The sequence below is a fragment of the Myxocyprinus asiaticus genome, chromosome 7 (genome assembly GCF_019703515.2).
Source record: "Myxocyprinus asiaticus isolate MX2 ecotype Aquarium Trade chromosome 7, UBuf_Myxa_2, whole genome shotgun sequence".
Classification (NCBI taxonomy): Eukaryota; Metazoa; Chordata; class Actinopteri; order Cypriniformes; family Catostomidae; genus Myxocyprinus; species Myxocyprinus asiaticus.
In genome coordinates, this window is record NC_059350.1 from 4,835,001 (window position 1) to 4,847,499 (window position 12,499).

The 12,499-nt window shown below is 38.0% G+C and overlaps 1 protein-coding gene across 8 annotated transcripts in view; it reads right to left on the reverse strand.

Annotated features, from left to right (window-relative positions):
• Positions 1–12,499, reverse strand: part of LOC127443780 (nuclear factor 1 X-type-like) — a 140,544-nt gene that overhangs the window by 24,815 nt on the left and 103,230 nt on the right. For 6 of the 8 annotated variants that reach the window (XM_051702669.1, XM_051702672.1, XM_051702671.1 and 3 more), the window contains 5 exons: positions 11,459–11,579; positions 10,976–11,011; positions 10,720–10,847; positions 9,071–9,151; positions 2,659–2,790 (listed from right to left, as the gene is read on the reverse strand). In XM_051702669.1, the coding sequence (XP_051558629.1) occupies positions 2,659–2,790; positions 9,071–9,151; positions 10,720–10,847; positions 10,976–11,011; positions 11,459–11,579 (498 nt within the window). Of the gene's footprint in view, positions 1–2,658; positions 2,791–6,779; positions 7,619–9,070; positions 9,152–10,719; positions 10,848–10,975; positions 11,012–11,458; positions 11,580–12,499 lie in introns of those variants that run through there. The other 2 variants (XM_051702675.1, XM_051702670.1) reach the window with 2 other exon arrangements.

Here is a 12,499-nt window from a genome sequence, read left to right on the forward strand (position 1 = left end):
ATGACAGCATGTCTGTATAACAAGTGACATGCTCGCTGGCTAATTTTAAAAACGCAGAGAACGAAACATGCCATTTTTATGAGAATCTTTCGGTCACGCATCTGTTGCGCATTGGGAAGCTTTCTAAATGTTCCCTTATGGCTTCTCCTGGTTCTGTCTCGCTGTCTTTCTCTTTCTCTCATTCTTGAACCGCTCTGTCTTTATTTGAAAAATGAAATGAGCATGTTTGGCACGAATTGAGAACTTAGACTCTCTGGCAGTTGGATTAGCGTTCCTCAAACTGCTATGCAGAGTTCATGTTAAGCGAGCGCCGCTCCTCACAAACAGTTGTCGGACAGATGTCCTGGCAACATTAAAGCAACTATTTTCAGATATGACAAAAAACATAAGCTGAGGGAGGAATTCATGAAGAAATTGCACCTGCTGATAGCATCGTTTTGTTTAAGCACCTGATTCACTAATGGAAATATGCAAATAAGTTACAATTGTAAATATGACCAAAACAATTACTCGATTTGCATGCCGCAGTTCCCCATCTTGCAGGTCGGATCGGAGTCCTAGGTTGTAGAGGATGCAGCAGACTACCACAATCTGGCAAACATTACTGAGATTGTACAGCATCGCCCCACCACTGTGATCCATGCACCTGAACATTACTCAAGTTTCTTTAAAGTGTGGAAAATGTGCTCGAGTGTATGGTGCATCTGGATATACACCGATCAGCCACAACATTAAAACTACCTGCCTAATAATGTGTAGGTCTCCCTCAAGCTGCCAAAACAGCGCCAACCCGCATCTCAGAATAGCATTCAGAGATTATATTCTTCTCACCACAATTGTACAGAGTGGTTATCTGAGTTACCATAGATTTTGTCAGATCAAACCAGTCTGGCCATTCTCTGTTGACCTCTCTCATCAACAAGGTGTTTCCGTCCATAGAACTGCCGCTCACTGGATGTTTTTTGTTTTTGGCACCATTTGGAGTAAATTCTAGAGACTGTTGAGCGTGAAAATCCCAGGAGATCAGCAGTTACAGAAATAATCAAACCAGCCCGTCTGCCACCAACAACCATGCCACAGTCGAAATCACTGAGATAAATTTTTTTCCCCATTCTGATGGTTGATGTGAACATTAACTGAAGCTCCTGACCCATATCTGAATGATTTTATGCACTGCCCTGCTGCCACATGATTGGCTGGTTAGATAATCGCATGGATGATTGTTGGTGCCAGATGGGCTGGTTTGAGTATTTCTGTAAGTGCAGATCTCCTGGGATTTTCACACACAACAGTCTCTAGAATTTACTCAGAATGTCACCAAAAACAAAAAACATCCAGTGAGCGGCAGTTCTGTGGATGGAAACTCCTTGTTGATGAGAGAGGTCAACAGAGAATGACCAGACTGGTTTGAACTGACAAAGTCTATGGTAACTCAGATAACCACTCTGTACAATTGTGGTGAGAATATAATCTCTGAATGCTATTCTGAGATGCGGGTTGGCGCTGTTTTGGTAGCACGAGGGGGGCCTACACAATATTAGGCAGGTGGTTTTAATGTTGTGGCTGATCGGTGTATATTGAGATTTAACACTTTTCTCAGCCATTTGATAATCATTTGATAAATTCGTGCCGCAATGACCGCTAGAAAATGTACAACATTAAACAAAATTCTGTTTTTGTCAATAAGGTGCATTCTATAAGAAACCAGTCAAGGAAATGTCCTGGTCATATTTAATCCCAAATAAAAAAATTATTATTGTTTTTTGCATAAAGAAATTGAAGACTATATTTAGGACCATTAAGATTTTTTGCATTGTGACATAATTTTCAGGTCACTTAAGCACATTTTACAACCCAATACTTATTACCGTAATACCATCCAAATGTTTTACTTTTAATGTTTCCATTGTTTTCAATAGTGATTCTCATTATCTTAACACGTAATTTTTTACTGTATTACAGTAAAAAGATGCTATTGTACAATGTTTATTTTCTAATTAACTGTACTCATATACTGTATAAATACTTTACAATTGAAATAAAAAAAAATATTTCACATAGCGGCAATGAGAATATAACAATGACAATTTTTTCACATTGCGGTAATGAAAAATAAGGGGTAAAATATGCGTAACAATTACTGTCACAATTTAAAAAAAAACATACTTGCCCTAAACATTTTCTTCATATGCCAAATATAATTTCTTCTTTGTTTCTTTTGATCTGGGAGCAAAACAGGACATTTTCTTGAGAGGTTTCGTGAGAATCGCCCTAATTAACATACAGATGGGGAAACAAAAACTTTTACACTGGAGAGATGGATGAGGAAGGTGTCGATGAAATAAGGAGAAGAGAGGAGAGAAAAAGAAAGACAGGAGAGCATGGATGGATGGTGATGTTCATTAACTATGACAGTATTTGGCGCTCTTCACTCTCTCTGTCTTACTGCCCAGCCAATCAGAGGCCTTCATTAATGACTCACCAATGTTTTGAGCCAATCAGATGCCATTTTGAACTAGTGTGGTGCCAGAGTAGGACTTCTGGACCAATCAGAAGCCTACACTGCTATATCATCACATCTCTCTACTATAAATCCCTCATTTCCCCCTCCGTTCTTTCTGTCTTTTCTCTCTCCCTGCTGGAGTGTGTCTGTCTCACCTGGTCTCACGCCTGCCAGCATGGGCAGCGGGTGGTGTGTGAAGGCCATTCGGGGGGACCTCGTCTGTGCTGAAAGGGCGCTGAAATCGAATTTCCCCGCTGGCTTCTTTAGAGACCCGGGAGAGCACAGCCCTGCCAGAAACCACATGTCAACAACAACAACACACCAATCAAACACTGCTCGACACTCGCTGACTAGCTTAACCTAACTAACAACTCCATACATGTCTTGGTAAAAGATATTTGATTTTCGAAGGGACGGGAGTGATAAATGACTGACTAAATGATCATGTTACTTGTTTTGAAGTAATTGGCTGTCTTTTCTTCTTAGTCATTGATTTCTATTCTAGCACTGCTAACAAACAGATTGATTTAAAACATTGTCTTCTGTAGGGGTGGGTGGTATGACTAAACTCATATGTGTCCATATGAGTCATTTCATAAAACAATAATGGCATGTATCACAGTATAGTAATTTTTGCTGGATGTTCGAAGAAAAATCTACGAACAAATGGTTTATATATTAAATATCCATGTTGTTATGTCTATTTTTTTTGGATAAATCAGTGAATTAAATACTTTATAAAATAAAAGGTACTTATTTGACTATTTTTTCATTCTAATTGGAACTCGACAGATGCATAAACAGCTTCACATAATTTAACACTTAAAGTGGTCATGTCATTAACAAATCAAAATTTCCTTGATATTATGACATAAAACAGGTCTTTCTACTATAAAAACATACTGTACATTTCAGAACTCAAAACTTAATCTCCAATGCAATAAAAGCATGTATTGAAACCAAGCTGCAAAAACGCTTCGTTCTCTACTTCCGCGACTACCCTACGTCACTAGGGGTACATTAATTCATGACCGTCTATACAGCTCAAAAATATCAATGCCTACTTTTACATCATCGCACCCTTGGCCCCGACCACTGGTGCTTCGGTTCATAAACTGAGAGAGAAGGACAGACAAGCCTAATAACGCCTAACTATTCCTGAACACCAAAGGGGAACCATTTGGATTATTTTAAATAATTTCTATAACACAGACAGACATCTTTGACTGCTTGATACATATCTCGTGCCGCTTTTAAAAGACGCGGTGTCAAGTTACAACTCTGAAGAGGAGAAGCTATTCTCTGTCATCCAGCTGCTGCTTCTTGCTGTTTTGAGCCCAAACGCGTCATGGACGTGTTCTTTCACCCATCTGCGCTATTTTTAATAAAATGGAATTTGATGTTAGCCAATCATAACAGTGGCCGTTTACACTGAAGTTTTAAGGAGGCGCTTATGCCAAAACCGAGTGTTTCAGACAATGGGCAAGAGACAGGGTAAAAAATTATCATATAATACTAAATTATGACTGTTTTAATGCAAAAAAAATTACATTATCAGTGGACCTCAGGGAAGATAATAAAACTATATAAAAGAGCATTTCATGACCACTTTAAGTTAAAAACAAAAGATTTAAAACCGTAAAATGAATATGATAAAATGGCTAGTTCCGAATTTGAAGTCTGATGGAATGAGCCACATTCAAATTTGTTGTAAAATAGCCAGTATACGCATACCTGTGACTGAAAATCAATTGAATTCAGGATTAATAGTGCAAGTTGTTTGGTGACCATAAACAACTAAACTCTGTTTTGCATTTAATCCAGTAGTTCTTATTTGTTTAGCTTTGTTTAGGATATCACACTCTATATTTTCACATAACTCCAAAGTTCTTTCACATACACCGATCAACCACAACATTAAAACCACCTGCCCAATATGCCTTGTTGATGAGAGATGTCAACGGAGAGTGGCCAGACTGGTTCACTCTGTGCAGTTGTGGTGAGAAGAATATCATCTCTGAATGCTATTCTGTGATGCAGGTTGGTGCTGTTTTGGCAGCACGAGTGGGACCTACCCAATATTAGGCAGGTGGTTTTAATGTTGTGGCTGATCGGTTTATACAGCCTTTTCTGGAAAAGGAATGGCATTTTTACGTTTAGAGGTCATGTGTGAACAGGACCTAATGGAAAATACAGATAAATCTCATTCTGGGAAATCTGTATTCCCAGAATGAGAAGTTGTATCATTAATGGAAAAGTTCTGATTTGATGTTATGTGTCCTACAATAACAAAGTCGTATGGAAACGGTTTGAGCACGTACGTGGTCTGGATGCTGTGATGTAAGAAGTCTGTTTTGGGCCAATCACAGAGTTGAAACAGAGATGACGCAATTACAATTACCGTTTAAGGCCTGTGACTCGAAAGTAAAAAAAAAATGCGGTCAAATTGGACAGATAGTGAAACTACAGTGCTTTTCTTCATTTGAGCGGATGAAGAAATATGTCGAAAGCCTAGAGGAACAGTAAGTGATGCCAATACTTATGATAATATAACTAAAATGCATAAAAGACAGAAAGCTGTTTCATGTGTGAATAGCAAATATGTTAGATTTACCAGAAACTGCAATCCGGTTTAATTTCACTGAAATTTAACAGGTTTCATATGTGAAAGGGGTTCATGTTTCTTCTTTGCTCTTAGTCATAAATAACGTACAGCAGTCCTGCCCACTAATAGCTGCACAAATATACATTTCTCACATGGTATATACTGTCATACCGCCCATCCCCATTCTTCTGTAAGTGTTCTATAACGATGTTAAATTAGCAACACCTCAGTTGATTCAATCCATCACCAGAAAGATGAAAGAGAGACAGAGAGAAAGAGAGATGAAAATAACATGAAAAGGTGAGAAATTGTGAGAGAAAGTGATAACAGAGCAGGGATGGCTCATAACTGGCAGATGACCAAAGAAAACACACACACAGTCGCTGGCACCCATTGCTCAGTGTTACTCATACACACACACACACACACTCTTAAACTTCACTTCAGTTTGATGCTATTTTTTCCTCTCTGCTCTACAAAGCATTAAATCCCATTTCAGCTTAATTCCCCCTTTTCAGTCTACTTCTGAGTGTATTTGTTCTAGCATGTGCTCACACTGTGTGTGTATGTATACCAGAGAGAACACCCATGTGTGTGTGTAGGAGTGTGAAAGTGCTAAGCCTGTATATGTATATTTATCACAAGATTTGTACAACCACACATGCCACATTCTCGCCTCCTGGTTATTTGAAATTAAAGAGTTTGATGCACTATATAAATTTATTCTAATGTTCATAATGCTAGATTCCCTCCCCAGTCCACCCAGATCATCTATGGAAAGTAAAGCCAGTGTGCCAATAACTGTTTTCAGTCTTCAGTATTCAGCAACTTGGCTTTGTATGAGATGCTAAGGGTAAATCCAGTCATTTACATATAGAGATGTTAAAAGTACAGTAGCAAAGACATCCTGTTCAATTATAACACTGTGTCCTAACTTTATGTGATGCAATCGATAAAAGCTAACTAACCAACCGCAACTTTTCTGTTTCTATTTCGTGTTACGCTAAGTAGCCCACAGTGAAATCTCATTGGTCCAAAAATTGGTCCAAATTATACATCAGCTAGTTCCTGTCCTTGAACCTGGTTGAACATGCAGTGTTTCAAGTAAGCTGATACACAGTCCAATAAGCACTGGGACACTTTTCTGTTTGTGTCACTCCTTTTCTTCATGCTCATGGTTTCCAAATAGTGCAAACTGCGCGTGCTGATATACGGAACAACAGCACTCTTGCTTGTGTAATATTGGTTTACCCTATAACACTGTGTGTATCAAATATGATATGTTACAATGTTTGATGACTCCTGTATTACTCTCTGTTCAAGCTGAGGAGCCAAACAATCTATGGTATGTAAGTTTCACATGTTTATGGCACCATCTAGTGGTTATTTGTGAAAGAAGTGGTTTCAATGTTTATATCGATCTATTTAAAATTGCAGCGGTCTTGCGTGAAAAATGACTCTTATGTTGGGATAAATGACAGCTTATTTTAATAAAGTAAAAGTGGCAGTAATGCTTATACTGTTATTGATATTTTAAAATGAGTATTTGCTGAATATAAGCAACTTGTGCTTGGTTAAAATTTTAAAGATTATTTTATTGAAAACCCCGCTTTGATATCCACGTATCAAAAATGATACAACGGGCTTTTGAAGTATATCTCTCAATCACCATTACATTACATTCATGCCCACCACAAAAAAAAAAAAAATAAAAATAAAAAATAATAATAATAATCACAGAGATTTGAAAATTCTGACATATACATTTTATAAGATATATTTAAGGTGTGAACTAATATTTCTGTGTATTTTCATATATTCAGCCTGTTCTGTCATTATAAAAATCTCATTATTTTACATTACAAGCTGTGATGATGTCATCGTACCATAAGTTCCTGCGACCCAGCGAAAATTGTTTACACTTTCCCTTTTTTAAATGTCAATATAGTGTTTGGTGCATAAAATACATATGATAAAAATTGTTTATTGAAAAAAGAATATTTTATTCTTATTGTATTTGATGTGCTGAATTGAACTGTGATACATTTCAGTCCATATTTATAGAGCAAGGAGAGGAAGTTGTCATGGCCAAATCCTCAAACATTTGGTATCTCTGAAAAGCCCAGGGACTCCTCTGATAATATCCCAAGATTTACCACTGTAGCATGTATGGGCTAACAAAAACTTAAATAACAAATGTCCTACACAAAAAGGAATTGCTGGGCCTCAGGAGGATAATGACCTTTAAAGCCTAATGTATCAAACATGATACATAAAATATATATATATATATATATATATATATATATATATATATATATATATATATTACAATTTGTTTGTATAGTTTATCTTATGGTACTAAAAACAGTTTAATGTAAAAACATTTTTTGTATGATAATTCTTTCATTTGTCAGGCTTTACAGGGTTAAATATACATCAGTTATGTTCTGATTGGCTGTGATGGTGTCGTGTCACGCACAAACTCAGTGTGGATTGTAGCCTTGCACCTGGGGGAACATAGTGTAAGGGGCAGAGAAAAGGGTGGAAAATGAAATGACCTATTTAAAAAGCCTCAATGCTTAATTTTGTTTTAGGAAAATCAACCTACAAACTGCTAACTTCAAGCTATCTCTGCAGAACCGCTTAATGGAATATTTTGATAAGTTAAGCTCAATCAACAGCATTTGTGGCATAATGTTGATTACCACAAAAAATTATTTTCTTTAAAACAGCAAAAATCAAGGTTGCAGTGAGGCACTTACAACGGAAGTGAATGGGGCCAATTTTTGGAGGGTTTAAAGGCAGAAATGTGAAGCTTATAATTTTATAAAAGCACTTATATTCATTCTCTTGTTAAAACACATGTATTATTTGAGCTGTAAATTTGTTTAAATCATTGTTTTATGAGCTTAACTTGTACTGAACCCAGAATATACCTCTAAACTGGGATAGGAGAAAGATTGTAACATTTAACATAAAAAAAATAAATAAAAAAAAATTACATATCACTTACAGAGCTTTCAAAACATACATAGCTTTGTAATGGAGAGCATTTCTTTCTGATTATGACATTCACACACAAACACAGAGCAGATGTCTCCCACTACTGTAGACACACGGAAGCACCATCTGGGACCAGAACACAGATTGAGTGTGTGTATGTGTGTGTGTATGTCTGTGTGTGAGTGTGTGTAGTAAATACATGAACAGAATGCGCACCTGTGCTTTGTGCATTTTCTCAATGTTTGTTTCTACAATGTTGTGTGTGTCGCAGTTGTCCTCCAGTTGCGGTGGGCAGTCCCATCTGGGCTCTGACTTTACACTGATATCTGTCGTTGTGACCACAGCAGTCACATGCAAGAGTTTCTGTGTAAAGCTCAGAGGTTGATCCTTGATACTTGCTGTCTGCAGGATTTTTTTAAGCCCCAATGTTTCCAAGGTGGGGGGGCGTCAATTCAAGAATTATTGCGGAAGCTTATTGGTATTAATCATAAGTTTCATTGTGAATTTTGACTGTTCAGTTTACACTAGTTTGTAAGCAGTTTGTGTGTTTTTGATGAAGAAGAGCGAATTCTTTTATTTTATTCCAACCAAATTCACTTGAATGCAACTTTACATCATAATAACAATTTCAGTAATACTTGTATATGAGTGTGTGTGTGTGTGTGGGCGGGTTTGGGTGGTTTACGAGGAATTTATTTTTACAAACTGGTAATTACAAGGGTATTATGCTATGAGTCTGGTTTATGAGGACATTTCTAGTGTCCCCATAATTCAAATCGCTTAAAAAACATACTAAACGGTGTTTTATTGAAAATGTAAAAATGCAGAACGTTTTTTGTGAGGGTTAGAATCTATAGTTCGTACAGTATAAAAATCATTATGTCTATAGCCGCACCAACATGTGTGTGTGTGTGTGTGTGTGTGTGTGTGTGTGTGTGTGTAAAGTGTATTCTAACCATGGTATGGGAACTGCACGCCATCATTCTCATGTTTTATCTTCCTCTCTTGAACACTCGACAAATGGTGCTGCACTGCAACTGGAGAAGGGAATTATTGACATGAGAGAGATAGAGAGAGAAATAAAGAGTGTGTAAACAGTGTGTTGAGATCACATAAGTGGTGTGTATTACTCCTTTTCCACCGACACAGTGGCAGTGCCTAATCTGGCCTCATCACGCATGTTCAGGCACTTCCGCATTAACGCACAGGCTTACAGGGGCCTGTGGCAGCTGGGGGGGGGGGCACAATTCCCAGCGGTATTCGCGGGAGGAGCGCATGTAAACGTGTTCAGTGGGAGACGGTGATATAAACACGCAACAGCGAAAGCCGTCCGTGTAGGGCATCGTCATAGAGTAACACAATTTATTTAGGCCACGCCCCCTTTTAAAACAAGAAAACTCGCACCCCTTCAGCCCATAATCTGATAGAAAAAAATTATCTAAAAAAAAAAAAAGAATTAAATGAAAAGAATTGCTGTTAAAATATTAACTGCATTTTTTCAACTTCGTGTCACAAAAAAATACAATGAAATGCATTCTTTTAGTTCTTTTTTGCTAAATAATGAAAAGTTAAAATAATCAGTATATTTTCCGTAAACATTTTAACAATGCCTATTTACTTGTAACACATCCCACATGATACTGCTGCAAGAGCAACGTTAATATATACTATTACACAGCTCTCTTGAAATCTCGTTTCTGATTGGTCAATGGCACCATCTAGTGGTCTGATATGTCTGAGTAACAACCGCACATCCGGGGACTGAGTCATATCAGACTGGTTATCCGGCTATTGCGAGTCATCTTTCCTATTTCTCATATCACTCTGTGATCTCTACAAGTTAGCTAATAACATAATTTCAACGCAAATCAATATTTCATGTCCATTTATTTATTTATTTGGTTAGTAGCCATGTAATAAGCGGGACAATGTACAGTCAGCCTGTTGGTATCGCAAAATAAACCCCTTCAGGGTGATACATATCCTGATTACCCTGTTGGGGTTTATTTCGCGATAACAACCGGCTGAATGTACATTATGCCTTACATAGCTTACCCAACCATTTTCATTTCTGCCATCATCTACTCACTCTCATCGTTCAAAACGAAAATGACTTGTTTTTATCCTTGAAGCACAAGAATGAGAGGATCATGATTGTGACTGTCAAGCTCCAAAAGCACATTAAAGCACTATAAATTCATCCATATAGCTTGTGCGCTATATTTCAATTCTTCTGAAGCCATGCAATAGTGTTGTGTGGTAAAAGACAGATTTTTAAGTGTTAATTCACCTAATGTTGGCATTATATTCAAGCTGTTTAGCCAGAGGGGAACTGGCCCCCACAGTGAGCCTGGTGTCCCCAAAGGTTATTTTTCTCCATTAACCAGCATCTTATGGAGTTTTGTGATCCTTGCCACAGTCGACTTTAGCCTGCTCACTGGAAGTCTAAATACAAGTCTTATTTACTTATTTATTTATCTCTTGTATTTCCACTGTGGAAACTCTGGCTATAGTTTCGCAGATCCCCCGACCAAGCACCGTCTCTGGCACCAGCACCATTTCGGTGGAAAAAGTGTCTTTGTGTGTGTGTGTGTGTAATGCTCACCTGCATCAACGTCATTAGGCCAGCCACTGGACTGGGAACTGGTGCCAGCCGGTGAACGACTGGAGTAGAAGACGTCATCGACTGGACTCTCCATCTCACTGTCATCTATAGACTTACGCTTATTAGAGCTACAGAAAGAATGAGACAGAGAGAGAGAGAGAGAGAGAAAGGTTAATCAACAGTAGATCACTGTAGAGAGATAAACATGAACACAGAAAAAGTGCAGAGATACAGAAGTCAGTGACAGACTGAGTACCTTCGAGGAAGACTGCCGTACAGCTCCACCTCAGACCTAACAAGAGAAGAACGAAAGAAAATGAGGAAAAGAGAAAAAGAGAGACAAATAGGAGGAAAGACAAAAAGGAGAGCAAAACAGATCAGAGAGACTGGAACGGACACAAACATATATATATATATATATATATATATATATATATATATATATATATATATATATATATATATTGTTTTTTTTTTTTTTTTTTTTTTTGCTTATTGTGTATTTCTATATATACTTATATTTTCTATTCACTTTTTATTTTTATTCTATCTTTTTATTATTAACTCTGTCTTGTTGTTGTATTGTTTGTGCACTGGAAGCTTCTGTCACCAAGACAAATTTCTTGTATGTGTAAGCATACTTGGCAATAAAGCTCATTCTGATTCTGATTCTGAAACAGAGGATGGCAAATAAAGGAATATACTGTATGTGTATGGATGGCAATGTGTGCATGTTTACCTTGTGGATGGAGGAGAGGCAAGCGAACGTCTGCCGAGTGCTACTTGGTTAATGTTGTAGTAACCGGGACTTTCAAGATCTGCGAGTGAGAAATTAGGACCTGACGCTGTTGCAACCGGGGCTGCAGAAGAGAGCAATGTGACATTCTGAAATTTGCACTTAAAAATTTTAAATAAAAAGCTAAAATGTAACATTTTTAAATGAAATAGAGAGAAATTATAAATTAAAGGAATGTTCTGGGTTTAATAAAATTTAAGCTCAGTCGACAGCATTTGTTGCATAATGATTTCCACAAAAAAGATTTTGATTTGTTCCTCGTTTATTAAAAAAATAAATAAAAATCAGTTACAGTGATGCACTTAAAATGGAAGTGAATGGGACCAGTCCAGAAATGCTAAACTACACATTGTTTCAAAAGTATAGCCATAAAGCATAAAAATTACACACCGATGAGCCAAAACATTATGACCACCTGGCAAATATGCTGTTGGTCCTCCATGTGCCGCCAAAACAGTAACGACCCGCCGAGGCATGGACTCTACTAGACCCCTGAATGTGTCCTGTGATATCTGGCACCAAGAGATTAGCAGCAGATCCTTCAAGTCCTGTAAATTGCGAGGTGGAGCCGCCGTGGATTGGACTTGTTGGTCCAGCACATTCCACAGATGCTCAATCAGATTGAGATCTGGGGAATTTGGAGGTCAGGGCAACACCTTGCACTCTTCATCATGTTCCTCAAACCATTCCCAAACAATGTGTGCAGTGTGGCAGGGTGCATTCTCCTGCTGAAAGAGGCCACTGCCATCAGGGAATACCATTGCCATGAAGGGGTGTACCTGGTCTGCAATGATGTTTAGGTAGGTGACATGTGTCAAATTGATGTCCACATGAATGGCCGCACCCAGGGTTTCCAGCAGAACATTGCCCAGAGCATCACACTCCCTCCACCGACTTGTCGTCTTCCCACCGTGCATCCTGGTGCCATCACTTCCTCAGTAAATGGTGCACACGTACACGGCCGTCCACTTGGTGTAAAAGAAA